We start from the raw sequence: 22686 nt of genomic DNA on the forward strand, positions 1-22686 counted from the left end.
TTTATGTGATTTTAGATCCATACCAAAATGAGCAATATGTCTTAAAATAGTTTTTTAATTCCTTTATATTTAGTTTTATATTTTTTAAATTAAAAAACCAAAAAATATCCAATTTCACTCCCTTCTTGAGTCACCTCTTCTCCACCTTAACCTTACCCTAAAACTCATCATCATCAACCTTGATGCACCATCTCAACAGTCGAGATCCACACCAATGCGATTGTTTACCATCTTTACGCTTCATCATCATCTCCATCAGATACCAATGCAACTAGTAATAAATGTTAGATCGCTTTCACCAAAATCGAAACCTATGCCCTGGGTTGAATGCATACTCAACAATGGTAATGAAGGTTATATTGATTTCCCCAAAACCAAAGTTTGGTGGCGATGATAATGGTATGAGGGAAGTTTAGCTTGTCTTGCCTCTCATTCCCCATCTTGAGTATGTCGTCTCTATAACATCCAACAACCATGTTTCATTTCCGCCTACCTTCTTTACAATTGATCGGTGGCTTATTTGAGCCTCGATTACTACATTCCTGCTTTCCATGGGGTTGTTTCCTAAGTTATTCTTGTAACCACATGTAATGTCTCTATTTTCAACCCAAAATTTTCAATTCAAATATGTCAGAGTATAGCTACATTATGCGGAAACATGTTGCAAATAACCTGGTTGTGGGACTTAACCATGTATGTTGGGCATACGTGGAGTACGCATGGCGTATGTGAGTCTGAGACAAACCCTAGTTTTTAGGGTTTGCACCCTATTTAAGGACCTTAAGCCCCCCCAAGCCCTTTACCTATTCAGCCTCCATTTCCCTTGTTGTGTTAATCTCGAACCCTAAGCCCCCTTTAGTGCATTTGTGAGTTTCCTTGAGAACTTTTGGTGTTCTTTAGAGTCTTTGAATAAGAAGGAATCTAGGGAAGAAGCAATGATGTAGAAAGGGTTTATAGATCCCAAAGTTTGGCAATATTTATGGCCCATTGAAGGTATAAAGTTTAAACCTTGATCATTGCATACTTAGGTTTAGGGTAGAAAATGGTATATTTTGGTCCCATAGTTTGGATTCTTGGAGTTGAGAAACTTCAGGCCATATAAGTTGTCCTTTTGAGCTATTGAGGATGTTTTGAGTCATAAAAATCGGACCTTGATGGTTAAGCCTCAACCATGCAAGTGTTAGGAACCATACAAGTGTGCTTAAAGCATAAAGTTTGCGACTTTATGGCTTGGGACGTTTTTAGGGGCCTGGATCTAAGTTTTGAACCTTAGGTTTTAATAGATTAAGACATAGAAGTGAATATGGGTTGGTAGACCAGCAAACCATGCGTACTCAAGTGTATGTTGCGTGTACTGGGACATCGCCTCGACCCTTGGTCAACACCAACGTACGTTGGGCATACAAGCCAAGTACGTCGTGTGTACGTAATCAGTAGGCCTAAAAGATTTTTGGGCTCGTTTGGTGATGGGCTTTAGACTTTAGTAAGTTGGGCCTCGGGCCCACCTGATCGTGGCAAGTCATTTTCGGTCCTAAGGCCATGTTTAGGGTTCTTGGGCCATACTGGTCCTTAAAAGCCCTATAGTGGGTTTGGATGCCTTTTTGGGTTTTGTAGATTTAGGCCTTGGAGGAAACGAGGCCCAATAAGGCAAAGGTAAATGAGCCATTTTGCCTTAAGTCAAGAATTAGGGTTTTAGACCTTCGGGTTAGAATGTGACTTAATTTCTAATTAGGGTTTTATGATTATACGATAGGGAGATGAGTTCACGAGTTATCCGCTGAGTGCGATTTGATACCCACAGTCCGAGGTGAGTCTTCCTTCGTAGTAGCTGTGGGTCGAAGGCACAAAAGCCAGCCCACTAGTTTATGTTATAGTATGATGATTGTCTTTGTGATAATTATCAGTTATGCCTATATCTTCTTGATAACTCTGTAATTTCTGTTATGATATTATGTTGTAGTAGTAGTGTTGAAATAGACCCAGTAACCGGTTGAAATAGACCAAAGGGGATTGCAAGCACCTAGATATACTTGATAATATCCGGTTGAGATAGACCAAGGGGTAGGCAAACACTCAAATATGCTTGGTAATATCCAGTTGAAATAGACCGAAGGGGCAGGCCAACACCCAAATATATTTGGCAGTATGTTTGTTAGTATGAGGTATTTTGGGGAACTCACCAAGCTTTGTGCTTACAGTTTTCAGTTTCTCTTTCAGGTACTTCTAGTTCAAAGGGGAAGGGTCCGGCCTGATCGCACCACATCACTCTATGTTTTTCTACACCTAGTGATTTTGGGATTTGTACTATGATAACATGATTACAATATGACTCTTTTGAATATTTTGATATCAATTTCTTATGAATTGAATGAATTTAAAAACAAAATTTTATCTATATTTTTTGGGATGTTACATAAACCATACTGGAACTTGGGTGTTACTTATATATATTTGTGTTGTATGTGGTACTTTAGGGAACTCAATAATCTTTGTGTTTACAGTTTATGTTTATGGTTTCAGGTACTTCCATTTTCAAAAGGAAGGGTCTGACTTGATCGCACTGCATTCCCTGGAGTTTTATTCCGCATTGAATGTTTGCAAATTACTCTGATGTTTTGAAAATACTTTGACTCTGATCGTCTTTTAGAACAATAAATGAATGACTTTAACTTAATTAAGATGAAAAATTTTACTCGTATTTTTGAGACGTTACAATAACTAATTTTATTATTCTTTATCTCTTTCTCTTTTTGTTTGCAGGCCAATACAATTCTTGTAGGTTTGTGTCACACCCTAAAACCGTAACGGCGGAAATGTTCTGGGGCGGAGGACATCATGAACAGTATCACAAAAATGCATAATAATAAAACAAGCAACAACATCCATCGCATTAATAGAATATTTAAATACATGTGTGTTCTTTTGTAAGTTTAAATGACACCAAAAATGTACAATCAAAATAAAGACGAGTCTTGGATCTACTTCGTCCTTCAAAAGTTGCATGGGTGTACTTGTCTTACTGGTTCCCTGAGAATCCAAGTTATTTTGAAAGAGAGTATTAGCATAAAAATGTTGGTGAGTTCATAAGTATTTTAGTGTCATTGTTTGTATATAAATGTTTGTAATAGTGCAATGTAAGTGCTTGTAATTGTTTGTAAATGTTTGTAAATGTTTGTACTTCCTAGAAAATCCTATATTTTCTACTTAAATGTAGTCTTCTACCAAGACCCGGCTATTTGTATGTTTGTTCTTTTGTGAATGTATGAGTTTTCCCCAAGTACAACTATTATTATCAAAATATAGTTTACATTATCATTTATGTGAGAAGATCACAAAGTAAATGCAATAGGGAAAACAATGTTTTATCTCAACAGTGGCACTACTGACTGGGGTTGATAGAATAAAGACTCCAGGTATTATTAAATGTGTTATACCCCTTGGGGAGTCTTATTGCCTTTAATTCTTAGTCGGTTAATTAAAGGTTTAAATGTGAACTGGTTGTAACCATGCTGATCGATAACTGAATACCTGATGACCTTTTGGTGTCATAAAATAGTGAGGTGACATTTTGTCACCCCTTGGCCTTACCAGCTGGGACTGTAGCTAGCAGTCGGGGTGTAGGAGTGTTTGTCCCGTATAGATCTATACACACGATGCCCGCTCTCCCTCCAGGAGACTCTGGTTACAATGTGATACAACAATGTATTGTTGTATCAGAAGTAGTATTCACATTCTAGTTATCGTATTCTAATTTTTGTATAGTATATTCTCATGTATAGTATTGTGTAAGTTCCCTTAGTTTCTCTTCATAGTATGTTCTATCGTATAATGTATAGTATGTATTGTTTCTCGTTATAGTATTCTCTATATGTTTCTCTTTATAGTAAGTATTGACTCATGTATGAACAGTCTCTTTGTACGTTTCATTGTATTAGAAATAGTGACTAATAACTTCCTAAACTATACTTATTATAGTTTACTAGTAGCGTTGTTTGTATGACTGAGTGTGTTGAACTGAAATAAAAGTTTTTATGTGTATACATATATACTATATATATAACTAAGGATCAAATGATACTCGGATAAACAACAGGGTACTCTAAGTCCACAACCAAACAAGGAATAGGAAATAAAGTGAGTTGTCAGTCCTAAGTCCTTCAAGCCTTACTTATATAACTATATATGCAATAGACACGGTTTTGACAATATATAAGTTTGAAATAGTTAAAAGAAAAGGGTTTGGCATATAAAAACAAGTTTGGTAAACAGTTTAGTATTGTAAAAGGGTTTGATAACCATTTTGAAGTAGTTTGTTTGATAACACAGTTAAAAGTATAGTAAATCCATATGTTTGATAGTTATTAATCACACGTGATTTATGTAATAACTAAAATGTTTCAACTTGTATTCCACCCCCCCATAAAAGATTGTTGGGTGTCAATTGGAGTCTTGAGCACAAATGAATCCTATTTAACATACAATTACACATATATGAATATATTTAATGTATATAACCACTAATGGTGATAGGGACACGCCTTAGGGACATAAAAACACTTACAATTAAGTGTTACCAACACATATGGTTGCACATAAGGGGTGCATGACCCTATATTGGAGTGTAAGGCCACAAAATCAAGGGTTTTGTGTGTGTGCGGCCGCACACCCAGTGTGCCAAAAACATGTTTCCAAGCTTTAGGAAAGTTCTAAGGAAGGTGTTTTGACCATTTCCCGACCTTATTGTAAGCTGAATGCCATTTTAGGCCTTACAAAAGGTGTGTACAGCCTCACAAGGGGTGTACGGTCGTACACCCTTGATGAACATGTAAAAATGGTCGAAAGTGTATTTCAAGTCTTTATTTTGCATTCCCTGAGTGTTCTTGATCAAATGTTGGCTTAGAACATGAGTTTTGAGGCCATTAAGCACCAATTAGAGGGGTGTACGACCACACAAGGGGTGTACGAACGTACACTCCTCATTGATCAAGTTTTGGACGTTTTCAAATGAATATATTCAGTGAGTAACAAGCATATAGAGTGGTACTTACAGTAGAGAAGTGTTTAGGGGTGTTTGAGGTCCAAAACTTAGAAGATGAGTTTGGTGTTCTTGGTGTTCTTGAAGAACACTTGAAGATCTAAACAAAATGAGTAGATTCTTGGATGAAATGATAGATTCTTATTAGGTAGTGTAATGAATCATCAAATGGGAGGAAGAACTACTTACAATTTGCAGATCTAGGAGTGGAAGATGGTTAATACTTGAGAGAAAACGAGTTCTTGCCTTGGAGGAGTGGAAAAAGTGTTTAAAATGACCAAGGGCCACATATATTGAGGGGAGTGTGCGGTTAGGGTGGGTGTGAGGCTGGGTGTACGGTTGCGATGGGTATGTGGTCGTACAAGGTGTGTGCGGCTGCACACACCTTGTGTTGGTGTGTTTAGCTCAATTGCAATGTGTTACACTCATAAATACTCATCCCCGGACCCATACCTAGATTATACTTGGCTTAGAACACTCAAATAGACCATAAAACCGCGCTAAAAGATAACAAAACGAGGCTATATTTGGTAGATTTGAACAAGTGTACAAGATAAAACTTTCGGGTTGTCACAGTTTGAAACAAAAGTGTAATGTCAATACAACTGTTCAAAAGGTAGAACGTTGAATAAAAGTATTATATAATACACATGTGATATTTTGTTGGTCAATAATAGTAGGTTGAAATTAAAATTTTCATCTTTTTGAAGAAAAGTTTTTGATTATGGGAGGTTCGATGGTTGACGGGTTCTTGAGTGGGGAAACAATGTCATACATGTCATACCTCAGTACCAAACAAATTGGTAAGAAGTTTGAAATCTTTGTGGAATCTATCAAATTGTAGCATTGTACTTTTATTTTTTCCTTATCAGGACAATATACATTGAAAAATATACTCAATAACCACATTGTAAATTGCTTTGTAGTTGGATGTCATTACTATATTTGGTTAGATTTTTTGAAGCACAATGTTGTAGTCGAAAGAAATGAATATATAATGTTGTAATAAACAAAATGATGGAACTATGTTTCAGTTTCTTGTATTTACTTAGGGGGTATTTGATTGTGACCTGACTCGGTCCAATCAAGACCTTTTTTTATGACTCGGTCCGGGTCAGTTGGTCAGCTTATTTGATTAGAGTTCTTTGCACACCTGATTCGGTCCTCATAGAAAAAGTAGCTGACTCAGTCCTTCGCACTAGTTTCATTTATTTGCCCTTCTCTATCTCTTTGCTCCTAAACAACGTGAATTCTTCTTTCTCCTTCTCCTTCAATCCACGAACAACTTCTTCTTCCACCACTACTAATCCTCTTCATCTTTAATCGATTTTGAAAGTGAGTGCTAAGCGACTTATTAGGTAATATTCACGTTTGATAAATTGAAAACAATCTATCGAGAATAGCCTCAAATTCACCTTGGATTTTCATATGCCCACTAAATGTTCGATCACTTGCCTAAGTGAGTCTTGTAGTCTTTATAATCAAAGCAAGGCATTTATATTTATGGGTTCTTGATTTATACGACACATGTGCCTTCTTTTTTATTTTCCTTTTGTTGGATGTTTTTTATATGGTCTGGGTGGTGGGTAATGACTTTCAATCATCAATCAATTTAACTCTTATGGTCGAAAAGGTGTTGAGTTGTTTCAAACCCATTGAATTTTATGTATCGTTGCATGGAAATGGATTATGGTGTTAACGAATCAAGCTTTGAAGATATTGGAAATGGTGGTTTGATGATGTATTATGGGTTTGTTAAGGAAAGTCAAGGTGAGTGTTATGGGTCTCCTAGATCGATTTTGTATGGGTCTTGGGATGAGAATGAAGATGAAGAAATGGTGAAGAATTGTTACACACCAACTGTTTGACAAGATTGTTGCTAATAATGTTTGTTATTTTTCTAGTTTTGTTTAGTGTGTTTTATGAACTAATTTGTAGAATTAATAAAAATTTTGGGAAGTAATCTTGAGACATGGGTTCTTAGATCTACCTATGATGACAAACATAATGGTTGCGTCTTTCCAGAAAAGCTTTAAGATAAAGAAGTCTTCATGCTCTAATAACTGGTAAATTCAAAATAGTTTGTGACTTTTTAGTACATGTTTACAAAGAGTATTTGTAATGGTAAAATTGAAATAAAAACTGTTAACTGTAATTGAATTTAACATTTGGGTATTACAAATCAATTTGATATTCAATATTTCATAGTTAAGTGTAATAGGCATATGCAAAAACTAATGTAACATGTGTTTTCAACACAAAACAAAACAGAAGAGTAAAATGGTTATTTCCAACACTCAACACAACCAGTCACATACGTAATCAAATAACATGATTTCAATCATAGCAAGAAGCACTCAGAGCTTCAGGCCCAGTTAGGTATGACTCAGTCAATTCTGATTGAGAAACTATCAAACATGGCCTTAGCCGTAATGATGTCTTTTGTTGGTTTTGGGGCCGTATCACATGTAGTGTTTTATTTCGATTAAATGAAGCAAAGATCCATATAGCATATTCTCTAAAATTTGAGTAGATGACCATACTATCCTTAAATCTAGAAAAGATTGTAAATAAATGTTTCTTTTTTAATATACATGAAAAATCTATATGAACAACAAATTTTTTTTCGGCCCAGGCGGAGCATGGGTTCACCCCTGTTATTATTATTTTAGATCAATATTTGCGGTTTACTTTTGCCACAAAATAATAGGGCCCTCTACCTATTGTTTATATCCTTATGGACCTTATAGTAAAATTATTATTGGGCCTCAATAGTAGTTGATTAGGTTACAGGGGTTCCGGAGTTGGGACCAACTCACAACGAGCTGACCAATGGCTCAGTTTGTCAGGCCGCTAATCGTCTCGCCGGCGTCCAAATTGCCTTTCCGGCGCTGCATAAACTCTCTTGTCGACTCAAAAGTGTTGACTTCTTCCACCGGAGGATTCATACACCGTCGGTTCTTTACGGGAACAAGTCCTTCAATTCTTATCCACCGGAAGAATCTCCATTTGTCTCGATCCCGCGGTCTACGTCCGGCCGACGCCCCGTTACCGCCCGAACTCAGTCAGAGCGACAACGAATCGAATTCTTCAGATGCAGAACGGAAGAGCCGGAACGAGAAGAAACGACAGGCTCGTCGCTCTTTTCGCTGGGGTATGGAGCTTGCCGACTTAAACGATTCTCAAATTAAACGCATCCTCAGGTAAAATCCAAACAGTTCTCGGTTTCAAGTAAAATAGTGAAGCAGTATGTGTGTAGCCGAATACAAATGCATAAGAATACTGAAATTCTACCAACTTCACTCATATACTACTGCCTCATTAAATGTCCCAATTGAGTTTCTCATTGAATTCTTATATTCAGATCGATTTAGTGTTTCATTAGCCTTAAACATGCACTTTGCAAATGAGATTTCTGATAAAGAATGCTTGTCAAAGCCCACCTGAACGGATGCTTTATTTTTATCTTGCGTGAAAGTTTAGTAAAGCTTATTTTTCTTTTTGTCTACTGTGTAGAGTGGTTTCACTTGAAAAAGAAGTGTTTGATGCTCTCATGTTGGTGAAGGTGAGACTAATTAATAGATCTACTACTATAATTCTGATCATATATGGTTTAATATGATGACAAAGAATTAAAGACATGTTCTAATTTACTACAGAGATTAGGTCGTGATGTTCGGGAGGGGAAGAGAAGGCAGTTCAGTTATATTGGTATGAATTGCATGACATACTTTTCCTAATTTATACACACGATAGGTCTGAATATGTAGTGTTCATTTTTTTGACTTCACTTCTGTTCAAAGTTTTAACTACTTACTACTTCTTTATAGGAAGATTATTGCGTGATGTGGAGCCTGAATTAATGGAAGGATTGATCAAAGCAATGAAAGACAGTGATGTTCAAAAGTTTCAGGAGTTATCTGGTTCAGATAAATTAGGTATCGGAGACGCCAATGAAGAGGAAGAAGAAATCACCGATGAGGAAGAAGAGGAGGTATATTAAATATTATTATAGAATATACAATAAGATAAAATTAATTAGTTAAAAACTTAAAAGAGATTTGAAGTTTAAATATAATTATTGATCTGTTTACATTTCATATCAGGAGTCTTGCGATTACCATGATATAGCAACCAGGTGGTTTGATGGATTAGTTAACAAAGACGTCGATATCACTAATGAGATTTACTCTCTGAATAGCGTTGACTTTGATCGTCAAGTAAGTTAGTCGATTCCATAAATTCAAGACTAAATTACAAATTTGGTCCCTATGGTTTTCCAAAAAATCAAACTTCAGTCCCCGTTTTCAGATTGTCCCTAGGTTGGAATTTGGTTGCGTACAACATGGACTGTATCCGCAACAATAATTAAGGAGGATTCAGAATTTGGATTGAAATTACAATTTTGTGTAAAGCGTAGGGACCAAATTTGTAACTTAATCTAAAATAAAACTTTGTTCTCATCTCGAATAGTCTTGCGTTTCAGGAGTTACGCAAACTTGTTAGAAGTTTCTGCTCTATGCAAGATCGTGTTAATGCCACATCATCATCAGAGGATAATAAAGAAGGAGAAAAAGATGTAGGATTAATGAAAGCTAAAAGACACCTAACACGTTTTCTTGTTTCACTTGCTAAGCAACTACCAACTGAAGAAAACTATATGCTTTAATCCCAAACATATTTTTTACAATATGATGGTGAGGCTAAATTTTATGTATAGATTAATGGAGAGCTTAGTTTGTAAAATGTGAGGTATGAATTGTTATTTTAATTTTAATAAATTTATTAACAGAAAGAGAAGTGGTATTTTGACTTTTGCATGATGTAGGTTGGAAACCCGAGGCTGAGAAGTAAAGCTTTCTCAAATAACTCAAGGTTCGTTTTTATTTATTTATTTATTTATGCAGTTGTAGATGAAATTTGAGTAAGATGAGAAATTCATAGCACATAAGTTCTTCTTGGAGATCAATTATAGTATGTTTCCAGGATTTTATTTAAATTTGTGCTTACATCAATATTCTTTGTTTCTTCTCCATCTCAATGGAGTTGCGCTTCAATGTTATTGGATGACATTTTAAAACCATCATATATTGAAAACTAAAAATGAAAACCCAAGTTTTTTCTCAAACGTTTTCTAGAAAAATGAAAACAATATTCTACAATCGAACGCACCCTTAGCCTCCACAATGGAAGTCTAGTGGTTGAGGTGTGAACTTCCATACATGAGATCTCAAAATGAAAACTCAAACACTTTTTCATACGCTTTCTTTACATTCCATTCTTTGTTTTAAGTTTATACCAAACACATACCTAATGAATTAAAGCGAAAAGTCGCTCATTTTCATGACAAGTCATCACGTCGGAATGGAAAGGAATGTAAAGTTTATAGATGCATCACCAGTTTCTCAAAAACCAAGTAATTACAAAGACGAACTTGTTACTGCTTGGAGACGACGCAAAACAAAATGGATTATCGACAATGAGGTTTCATAAATAAATAATTATAGTGATTATGATTACAAAATTACTCTTAGAACAATTAATTTAATTCTTTATATTATGGAATTTAGGTGGTAACTAAGAACATGTCAAATGACTTGGGTCGGGTTGGTTTGACTTACAAACATTTTGTTTGAATTCATAAGTAATCAACAATATTTGATTATGATGACAAACTATAACAAAGAACAATTGTTTTATTTTTTTTAAAAAAATAATGCACTCTTGGAAGTGGTATATAAACGAGCATGTTTATTTGGAACTATTAAACCAATGAGCCAGTTTATCTTTTTGGGTAATTATTCAATTTCACGTGTTTGATTTGTTATCAGTAAAGAATACATTTTCACATAAATGGGTAATTTTCAAGGCACAAGGCTACATTTTTTTCCTTAAAAATCACTCTAATATCTACCATTTGTAAATTATAATTTGTTAACCCAAAAATGAAGTATAATAAATGTAACCTAAAATAAAAAAGGTATCAACGAACATGTCGTATAGTTGTAGCAAGTATCTTACGACTTTGTCAACTACAGCATAAAATAAAAGAGGTAAAAGACATAATGTCTTTCTCATTATTTAGTAGTACGATTCGCATGGAACCCACAACCTCTTAAAAGCTGCTCATGTCCCTAACATCCAATGTTAAAGCGAACCTACATTATTACAATCAACCAGTACAACATATCATACTATTCAAATGAATATCTAGTTGAGTAGAATCACAATGGATCGCAGTTTCTAACAAAAATCAGCAAAAATTATATAAAAACTCAATCGAAACACTTTCCAACAACATTCAGTTTGAGATTATGGTTATGAAGAACAAGAAACTTAAGACTTAATGTAAGAAAGTATTGAATTCATCTCCTGTTTGTACAAAGACCCAACATTCGTGCTGAGTTTTTTCTTTCTTTTTCAAATTCATGTATTTGTTTGGTTCTACGTTTTTCACTTCAAGCAATTCCAACAAGCAACAATGGCAAAACAGGAAGAAGAAAGGGGAGGGTAGGGGACTATCATCGCAATAGAATGGAAAAAGTGGTGGGATTGCTTGCTTGCTTGTTTAGTCCCTGATTTAACTTTTTGTTGAGTTTATGATTAAAATAGTGTTATTGAAAAAAATATTTACCAATTTAGTATAGTTTTAAAAATATTTACCAAAACTAGTGTTTTTCTTATATATTTTCATTTTTCTTGCTGTTTTTATTTTATTTAAATATCAGGTTTTTTTAATTTCAGTATTTTACATTTTTTTTAAATATCAATTTTTTTATTTTCTTTATTTCAGTTTATTTTCTTTTTTTAACATATGTTTAACATAATATAAAAAAAACACACAATCCCATGCATTATTCTTCAATTAAAAATAAAATATTTTAAGACAATTATAGATTTCGGTAAGAAAAAAAAATGCACCTTATTACTTTCTCTTTTGTAAATAGAAATCAAAATAATAAATAATCTTAGACGGATATATATATATATATATATATATATATATATATATATATATATATATATATATAGTTTCAAAAAATATTTATCAATCTAATATAGTTTCAAAAATATTTACCAAATTGGTGTTTTTTTCATTTTTCTTCTGTTTTGCGTTTTTTTCTTATGTTCTTATTTCATTTAAATGTTGTTTTTTTTATTTCAGTTTTTTACTGTTTTTTATTTTTTTTAAATATGATTTTGTTACTTTTTTTAGTATGTTTCAAAAAGTATAAAAAACAAAAAGAGAACACAGAATTTCATGCATTATCATCAATTAAAAATAAGATATTTTAACTTATTACACTATTATAAATGATTATTGTCATCCTTCACAAATAATAACATTAAACGTAGATTTTTTTTCGTTCCGATAGAAATCTTTCTACTAGTAATACAATGTTTAATTTTTAAATGACGTCAAAACATCTAGGTTAAACGTATATTAAAAATGATATGATGGTCTTTTAATAAATTATGTTAGTCATTGCCAACTTTCAATAATACTTTAATATCCTTATAAATTTCAAAATTATATATATATATATATATATATATATATATATATATATATATATATATATATATATATATCCGTCTAAAATTAAAAAATTTACATATATATTCAAATTTATATTTTGATGAAGTCTAAATCAGTTTAATATTAAAAAACTTATCAAAAGCAAAACTACTCTTTCCAATTTCTTTTGAAACAGATAAAAACAAACAAACCCATATAACTATATTAGACATAATATTTATAAAAATATTAAAAAGAAAGGCACAACATATCTATTTAAAATGTTTTTTCCTTTTCTTCACTACCTCCTAGGTAATTTAAGTAATGAGGATGAGTTTCGTGAACACAAAGATTATTTATTATTTTGATTTCTATTTACAAAAGAGAAAGTAATAAGGTATCTTTTTTTTCTTACCGAAGTCCATAATTATCTTAAAATATTTTATTTTTAATTGACGAATAATGCATGAGATTGTGTGTTTTTTTTATATTCTGTTAAATATATGTTAAAAAAAGAAAAAAACTGAAATAAAGAAAATAAAAAATTGATATTTAAAAAAAATGTAAAAAACTGAAATTAAAAAAAAACCTAATATTTAAATAAAATAAAAACAAGAAAAATGAAAATATATAAGAAAAACAAGAAAAACACTAGTTTGATAAATATTTTTGAATCTATACTAAATTGGTAAATATTTTTTTCAATAACACTATTTTAATCAAAAACTCACTTTTTGTTTGGGGTTTCTTGATTTCACAGTTAAATTCTCACGTGCCTTGCACACCTGGGGTATTTTCATCTTTCAATGGTTTACCCTTCCAATACAACTTCATCTTCTCACGATTGTGACGAAGATAATATCGATTTTTTTGCCCAGGGAAACAAGCTTGTATTTTGAGATAGAACACCCTACCACTACCAATTACATATAAACGTTTGTTAGTACTTAGTAAATAGCTCTACCAATAAAGTAAATATGAATTTATATATGTAAATTGCATATAGATGTTTGTTACCTTTTGTCTATCTTTTATAAAAGTGAAATTCGAATTAGTGTGCAAACCTAAATCGTCATCGAGACAAGTTAAAAACCAATATAGTTTACTATTTGGTTAAAACGGAATTGTTCGATTGGACATTTTTTACTGGAGTATTTGGTTCAATATTTGGGAGTGGTTTTCAACAAAACAAATTTATTATTTTGGATATCGTATTGGTTTGGTTTACAAAATAAAAACCAAATAGTCCAAAAAAACCGAATACCAATTTATTATTTATTTATTTTTAATATATCTATAATTACTTATTAATTTTGTAATATATTTTTTCAAATGGGTTCAAAAAGTTTCACCTAATACAAAACATATATATGTATTTTATCTCAAAAGTTTTTTATCCATAAAGTATTAAACTATAATATACTTTCTTAGTAGTTGTTTATAAATTTTAAATTACAACTAAGTAATTTGTTTTTCTTTCTTCTGTAAAATTAGATAATATTATAATTATATGTCATTTTAAAATGTTCTAGTTTTTGAAAACCATATTATAAAAACCGATCCAACCAAATTGTAATTGAATTGGATCAAATCAGATTTGAAATTATTTTGGACTATTTGGATCAATGATTTGAAAATCGAAATCAATTTGAATTCATTTGATTGGATTAGATCAAACCAATTCATACAAACGAACCCAAGTCAAAGCCAAATATTTTTTTTGCTTCAACAACACCCGCCAAAGGATATGTGTCATTATTATGTTGCAATTCGTATGTAAGGAAATTGCACATGAAAGTCCAATAAACCAAATCATAACAATAAGAAACTGAAAGACCAAATCTACTTACCACCACTGTTAGAATTTATGTTGAGAATGACCCTTCATGAAAGAACCATCAAGACCAAGAAAGTCATTTTTCTGGTTGTGAACCTAACTTTAAAGCAATAATGAATATGTAAATGCATCTGAATGTTCTAATTTCACACCATGGGTTACTGTAACGTCCCAAAATTACAGAGAGATTTTTCATTTATAAAATATATCAACCAGTTAAAATCCTTATCTAGAAAACCAATGAGTGACATTTGTTTGATTGAGATCATACATTATCAGAGTTGAATTTACAAAACCGTGGAAACGGTATCTTTGATACGTGTGTAAAGTCCCATCAAACTCTTCTCACGAACAACCTACATAACATTTAATCTAAAACTGTAAGCATAAAGTTTAGTGAGTTCCCCAGTATACCACATATTCCACCATACATATAATGCATCAACATAAAATCATCGACTCTAACATTGAGCAACCAGATCTCCTATCCACATAAATAAATCATACGTAACGGGCCAATCCCGACTCACATATGGCCCCCATCCAACCATACATAATGAGCGCAACCCAAACTCCATTTTCGGGGGATACATCCTGGTTTTCTGTATAATTGCCCGAACAGGTGATCCACCCAAAAGTAATAAATGAAACAAGAACCATGCAGTAGGCTTTAGACCAAGAGTTCCCATGCTATCCAACTTAACTACATACAACCCCTAGGATAATCATTCAACAAACAATCAATACTATTATTACCCTAACCAATCGTGACATCTAGCAGTATCACATAATCCTCAGGCGAGACTATATCAGTCTAAAATACCATGACACCAAGTTTCCTACACTACAGATGCATAACAAAGAGTTATCCTAGTCAACTAGCATACCGTACCTAACAGTACCACTATATACAAAGGATATACAATGTCACATGTGGTATATTAAGAAGACTCACTTGAACCGAAGAACCGAAGAAGCACAACAACACTCTCTTGCTCCTTGCACTGATCAGAACTGCAAACCGACTAACACCAAACACAGAACAAACCCTTAGACAACAACCCAAATCCTTAAAGTTTGACCTAATGTCAAATTGGTCAAAAGTCAACGGTCAACCGAGTCAACCGATAACACGATGGGTGACCTCTTGGCTACATCGTGAGCATGTCCAGACAAAACAATCAAAAGGATGAACCCCACCATGACGTAGTGACCTTTTGGCCACGTCGTGGTTACTGCCAGAAACCATTTTTCTCATTAATGACTTAATTCGTTAAGTCATTTGCTCATACCTTCCAAAAGGGTTCCTTACCTTCAAATGAACTATAAAAACCCTTACTTTATGGATATGCATGTCCAATGGATGTCACTCTCAAGACTAGGTAAAAAATAGTTAAGAAATAGAGTCAAAGCTTCATGTATCGCACCAATCATCATTAAAGACTAGATCTGAATCATATGATGACCAAGGGACCCCAGGGAGTGATAAAGTAGCCAACTTTTTCAAAATCAACCATTCATAACAACATAAAATGAAGGAAATGAGTTCAAAACCTAGATCTACAAAAAGTAAACCAAAAAGATGAGAACTTGGAGGCTTATAAGAGTCAAGAAGATGCACCATGAGATTGAGATGAGCTTGCTAGCTAATACTTAGCTCAACAAAGCCTTCCTTAAACATTCAAGTGACCAAAACACCATTAAGATCTCAAAGGATAATATAATAGGTGTAACACCCAAAAATCAAAGCAAAATTTTTCATTTTTTAACAAAAAAAAAAATCATTGTTTCAGATAAAAACCCAAACCAAAACCAAACATTTACAAAACATTGTTCTCAAAAGTAGAAATCGCATATCAGAGTGTCCTAAATCAGTATCATCAAAACCAAGAAGATGTGCGTGATCACACATTTACTTTCCTACGGTCATTTGAAGTACCTAAAACATAAAACTGAAACTGTAAGTCAACGCTTAGTGAGTCCCCCAAAGTACCCTGAGTCTATAATATGAGTCTGGATTGCCTTCTGATGCACAACTCATGTCTGGCTTACTCCTGATCCCACAACATAAGTCTTGCTTGCCCCTTAGGCCTACAACTTATGCCTGGCTTGCTCTCAGGTTTGTTGGCTTCCTCACAAAGCAGCATCGCCTTAACCCAACCATACAATGATGAAATATACATTACATATAGCATATATCAAATAAACAGATAATCATATGACCAGTCCACAGACTTACAAACAGGTCTACAGATCACTATCGCATAACAACATTCTATATACTAGGATACATAATCTAGTGGGCTGGAATTGGTGCCTTCGACCCACAAATACAACGAGTAAAACTCACCTCTCAGTCTGAAAAGATAGATGAACAGGACACTGCTCTAAATTCCCAAAATACCTTTAAGTCAAACTTGATCAACCCTGGTCAAAGTTAAAGTCAAAGTCAACGGGTCAAGGAGTCCACTTGGTCCACTAATTTGAGTACGCGGGGCATACTCAGCTACTACGCAGGGCATAATCCTGCCTTGACCGGAGTCGGGAGTTTGAATACATACGTGCAGTGTACGCTCAGAATCTTCTTTTTTCCATAAGAGCTTAATGCGTTAAGCTCTCACATCCAACTTTCAAATCCAAGGCCAAAATACCACTAAGAGTCATAAAGTTTCCAACTTTATGACTTTACATGTCCATTAAGTGCTTAATACACAAAATCCCAACTTCTTAATGCCTTAAGACCTTCTAGAGCATGCATGGATAAAAACTAAGCATCAAGACCACATTTTTATGACTCAAGACCCCTCATAAGGTCCAAAAGGACAACTTATTTGGTTAAGAGTATACCATGCTCAAGAATCACCATATTTGGGACTAAAAGTGCCCAAAATGAAGAAATGGGTAGATCTATAAGATAGGGTGATCAAGTTATGAACTTTTTACCTCCTGGAGGTTGCTAGCAAGGAGATAATCTCATATCCAAGTTGCTTTCAAGCTCCAATTTCTTCTCACCGCCTTACTCTTCTTCAAGAATGCCACAAAACACAAAGATAAGCTCAAGATGCACTCTTCTTACTTAGGGTTAGATATAGGGCCAATTTTCTCAGATGGAGGCTGGTGAGGGAATGAGAAATAAGAGATAATGATGCTTATATTTGGAAAAAAAAACCCTAAAAATTAGGGTTTGAGGATTTACCACGTATGTTGGGTTTGAGAACTTACCGCGTACGCCCAGCATTCGTGGTGTACACCCAGTGTACTTAGGTCCGCCTGAGTACACCTAACATACACAACGTATGCTCAACGTACTACCCTCCTGGCTAAAATTACCAAAATGCCACTATGGGCCATTCTTGCAATCTTTCTCAAACCTAAGGGTTAAAATGCAACATTATTTCATACTTAGGGTTAAAATTGAAAATACCTCATCATCAGTATGTTACAGTAGGTCCCTTGAATTAGATGCTTTAGGGATAGAAAGTGAGTATAACGAGAAAGGGTAATCGGATTGAATGTTTTGATGAAAATATATAATTTAATTATAGTGAGTTGAAAACCCTATATGCTCACCAGATCTCCAAGACTAACCACTCAGTTTCTTGTACTACATGTAGTGGCACTAGAGCACAATTGTGATGTTATGATGACCAATTTATGGATGCTTATAGGTTAGTAGTTTAGATAAAATAGTGTATGGCTTGTATTATATTCGTTTATGATTATGTATTGTATTGACAATGACATTCCAACGTTTTCAATATAAATAAAATACATTTATTAAAAAAATGCTTTGATATTATTATTATCATGTTTTTTGGAACAAATTTCGTAATATTATTCTTTAAAAATGATACTCTGATTTTAAATAAGCATAAATAAATCAGTATTTTCTGATCGTGAAACGGGGATGTCAAAACCTATTAGAATTATCCAATCCATTGTGCAAAAGTGGTTCCATTGTTTCCAAATAAATGGGTAATTGACATAAGGTATATGTTACTATCTAAATCATTGTCCAATTCATTCTCCAAGGGATTAGTGGGTGTAGGACCATTATCCAAATCTTTGTCTAACTCCACAACATGTTCATTGTCCAACTCCACAATAAGGTCATTGGCTAAATCGTTGTCTAACTCATTCTCCAAGGTATCAAAAAGTGCAGGGTTGTTATCTAAATCGCCAAAAGGTAATTGAAAGTAATATTAAAGCATATTACCTTCTCACACATACCCTAGTTCTCCCATCATTTCATCAATGTCATGAATGGAGAAGGTATCCATGTATCGTAAATCAAAAAGTGCAGGGTTGTTATCTAAATCGCCAAAAGGTATTTGAAAGTAATATTAAAGCATATTACCTTCTCACACATACCCTAGTTCTCCCATCATTTCATCAATGTCATGAATGGAGAAGGTATCCATGTATCGTAAATAAACAAATTTATTCACATGGATATACTTCCTTTTCGAGGTTTAGAGTTCACTTTAAGTTTTATTTTAAACTTTTACAATCAATAACAAACAACTAAAAGTTGGTGAAACATACCATATCATTCACCAACATCAGTTTTTGTCATTTGAGAATGAATGTGTCATATTACCATTGCAATCTGTCAACCTTCAAGTCGTTGTACTTAGGGTTTTCACGTTAAGATAATCGTAATCGTGCATGTGATTGGTATACGACTATGTGTAATGGAGAGAATGACAACACAATAACTTAACTCTTCTATTTCTTAAAGCGGTGGTAGTATTTCATGAAAATGAAAATACAAAAATACCCTAATATGCTAGATACATAGGGGATTTTAACTCTAAAACCAAATTGAGAATTATATTGAAGACTAGACACGTTACAAAATCAAACATTGAGAATCGATTGGATTAAAAAAAAAATAAGAGACTAGATACACGTTCATTTCCTAACCACATGGACCATTCTTGTACTTCATACTTCATCTTAATATAAAAATGAAAACAAAATATATAATAAATAAAAATATAATAGTCAATTTATTTGGACTCAGATAGTAAAATCCAAATAAAATAAAACCATAAAAATTACCAATAGTAAAATAAAACATAGAAAAGTTAAACTAAAGTACTAAACTATAGAAATGATTTTAAATGTAATCTACTCTATTTATTATTTCTACTGTAGTCCCACGGACCATTCTGTTCTTTCTTTCTCTCTTTCTAAAATGCTCACACCAAATCAACACCGTCAACAAACACACCTTCTTCACATATTTCATGTATTCCTCGTCACTCATCTCTAGCTTCATCACACATTCTGTTTATCTCTTTCGTTAGGTTAAACTTCAACCTACCTACACTACACCTTCTCTAAACTCTAATCCATGTCAATCAACTCAATAGGTGAATTCAACGTCTCATGCTCTGCATTTCCTATTCTCGTTTCTTAAACTGATGCAGTATATATCTACCTTCTTAACTTAACTTAAGTACTTAACTTAAGTCTAACTTTCTTCTTCTTCATCGTAATCGAAATCGCAAACTGCATGTTATTGGAAAACGTGCTTCCGTAAAGGTAATTGAATATAACTAGTATTTCCTAATTTATCGAGTTTTCCCCAAATTGATACTGGAAACTGCGCATCATTTCGGTCCAATCGATTCTCTTTGAATCGGTATTCATTTCAGGTTTTCAGTAGACAGTAGTATGATAGGTCTTGGTGGTTGATTTCGAGAGATTGTGGGTCCGATGAATATTAATTACAATTGTGATAGAGATAGTGGCTCAGTATTATGTCAGCTGGTGCCATTCTGTAATAATTACGTCTACGATCATCGTATACATTGTGCAATCATATTATTACCTTATATGAGTGCTAAATCTGAACATTGCTTAACCATATATCCTATTTTGAGGAAATTCTTATTTTGGATGGATGCAGGATTCTGATTCTTATTATATACTACTCTTGTTGCTTTATCAAGCTCCTTCCATGGACGATTACATGCTCATTAAAAGCCATCTTTCATTGGATTTGGATGATCAACTCATGAATACCCAAACCTTTGTCATGAAAATGGTGGAAAATGTAGAAGATCCTTATTCTGTGTGCATTGAAAAAGATGTAGATATCGAGAAGGGGAAGTCAGAGACACCTGGAATCAATCAAGAAACTGTTGGTGACTTAAAGAATGAGGAAGGACAGATGGTGAGTCAAGAAAATTATATAATATGAATATTCATACTGTTTGTTCAATTTGGTCTATATAAGCATTAATTATCTCCATCTCCATGCAGTTGCTGATGAATAACAACCTGATCTTACCCAAGTTCTCTATTCGAGGTACTTCACCATATTAATTTATATCCATTTTTTAAATTACCAAATTAGAATTCATGGATCATAAATGGTGGATTTTAGTCTGTTTTATGATTATGCGCTTAATTCATTTGATTCCTTGATGTAGAGGCACCCAGAATGAGGAAATACAAGCGTTCTTCTTCCTTCAATTCAAGAAAAGTTCTTCTTCTGTTCTCAGTATTGTAAGTTGAGAATCTACATATTATGCTATTATTTCAACATTCTGTTTATAACTAATAAGACTATAAATCAACAAATGAAAAAAGAGAATTATGTAGTCTTAACATTTTTGTTTTTGTATTTTTCAGGTCAAGCTTGGGAACTATTATACTTATATATCTTACACTCAGAATTAAACAATTTGGTGATTGGTGATGCCTCTATCCATTCCATATATAAAAACTTAAACTTACTTTATATTCATTCACTTAGAGAATGTTAGTTTAGGGTTGTGTTTTTTCATCTGCTAGGATTGTTTTTGAATGTTTTGAAGCATCTTGTGCTTTCAGATGTAGATAACTTGAGGATAGTGTCATGTATGTATAAATCTAATTAATATAAATGTTGTTTTTGTGTTAAAAATATTTGTTTTAGAAAAACTATGTGACAGAATGTTTTTTTTTTCTAATGTAAATGGATTTTTATCGAGTAAATATGACCAATGTGTTTCATTAACAAGATTGATGAAAGTGATTTAAAAGGTAAAGATATATGGCTTCTGAAAGTTGAAAAGCAAAGTTATAAATTCACGATAAGAATATAAATGACAACACAATGATTCTAAATGAGTAAGTGATCAGAAAAGGAAAAAGGGGTGTAAAAGTAAGCTTGTAACTTCAGCAACACAATTGTTGTCAAGCATCACCAGAGGCAAAAAAAAATAATAATAATAAAAAAAAATTATGATGGGTGGGGATTGTTTTTTTTTAAATTATTATAGTTTTGGAGGCAATACACATAAAGGACATTCAAGTATGTTAAAACGAATCAATAATGTTTATTCAACTTTGAAATTTTCAAATAATGTCGGCTGACTTGACTATGGTATCATTTATATTAGATTCCTCACAAAATAACAAAAATACCCTAACTAGTTTTTGTTTGATGGTCAAAACGTAAAATTGTAAATTTTGATGGCCAAAAGTAAAAAAAAAAATCGTGTGAATAAAAAACACCTCAATAGAGACAAAGTGGAAGGAAGAGAGAGAAGTTCTCTCGCTCTTTCGTAAGAAATTGAAGTATCATCCCTTTATAAAGTTGGAGGGAGTGGTGCTACAAGAATACCTCGGCTGACTTGACTATGGTATCATTTATATGGGTGGTTCTAATTGTGATTTCTAATTTATGCTTAAAGGTTCGTTTGATAGTTGCTAACTGGGTTAGAACTGACTGAGTTCTAACTGATTTAAATTCTGACTGAAACTTGTTGTTTGATTTTGCATGTGAAATGATTATATTACCCTCAAACAATATTTTTATAATATTTTTTTTATATAATTTACCATTTAGTTTATAACATTACATCATGAATATATACAAAGAATTTCAATGAAAAAAATTCATTACCAGTTTACCACTTCAAAATAGCAACAAAGAATGTATGTGTGCTTGCTATATGGAGTTGTGATATTTGCTTTCAGCTTTTTGTGGTATTAAGATTGTGTTTTCAGTTTGATCTTCTAACTAAATTTGCATTATTGTTTTTGTCATCTTGCCCTTTTGTATCTATGTTGATCTTCTAACTAAATTTGCATTATTGTTTTTGTCATCTTGCCTTTTTGTATCTATGCACGTTTTTTCTTTCTTCCAATTATAAAATCTTCCAATGAAACCAATAAACATAAGCCTGAATGTCTACCTTTGTACATAAAACTCATATATTCTAAAAAGTTCAAAAAAATTGTTGATATGAAGAGTTTAACTCATTAACTCCAAAAAAATATCAATATCAAAAGGTT

The 22686-nt window shown here is 33.0% G+C and overlaps 2 protein-coding genes across 2 annotated transcripts; both read left to right on the forward strand.

The window, feature by feature from the left end:
* The first annotated feature begins 7801 nt into the window (after positions 1-7801).
* Positions 7802-21310, forward strand: LOC145017701 (kinesin-like protein). Its single transcript, XM_078975684.1, has 11 exons — positions 7802-8238; positions 8552-8600; positions 8695-8746; positions 8866-9029; positions 9142-9255; positions 9522-9787; positions 9864-9910; positions 20309-20575; positions 20665-20710; positions 20835-20910; positions 21037-21310. The coding sequence occupies exons 1-6, from the start codon at positions 7868-7870 to the stop codon at positions 9702-9704; spliced, it is 933 nt and encodes a 310-aa protein (XP_078831810.1). The 5' UTR covers positions 7802-7867; the 3' UTR covers positions 9705-9787; positions 9864-9910; positions 20309-20575; positions 20665-20710; positions 20835-20910; positions 21037-21310.
* On the forward strand, positions 20360-21103 carry LOC145016256 (uncharacterized). The gene is made up of 4 exons (XM_078974635.1): positions 20360-20575; positions 20665-20710; positions 20835-20910; positions 21037-21103. Exons 1-4 carry the CDS (start codon positions 20360-20362, stop codon positions 21101-21103), a joined length of 405 nt encoding a protein of 134 aa, XP_078830761.1.
* Positions 21311-22686: the final 1376 nt, after the last annotated feature.

The sequence above is a fragment of the Lactuca saligna genome, chromosome 9, assembly GCF_052625555.1.
Source record: "Lactuca saligna cultivar CGN05327 chromosome 9, ASM5262555v1, whole genome shotgun sequence".
NCBI classification, from domain to species: domain Eukaryota; kingdom Viridiplantae; phylum Streptophyta; class Magnoliopsida; order Asterales; family Asteraceae; genus Lactuca; species Lactuca saligna.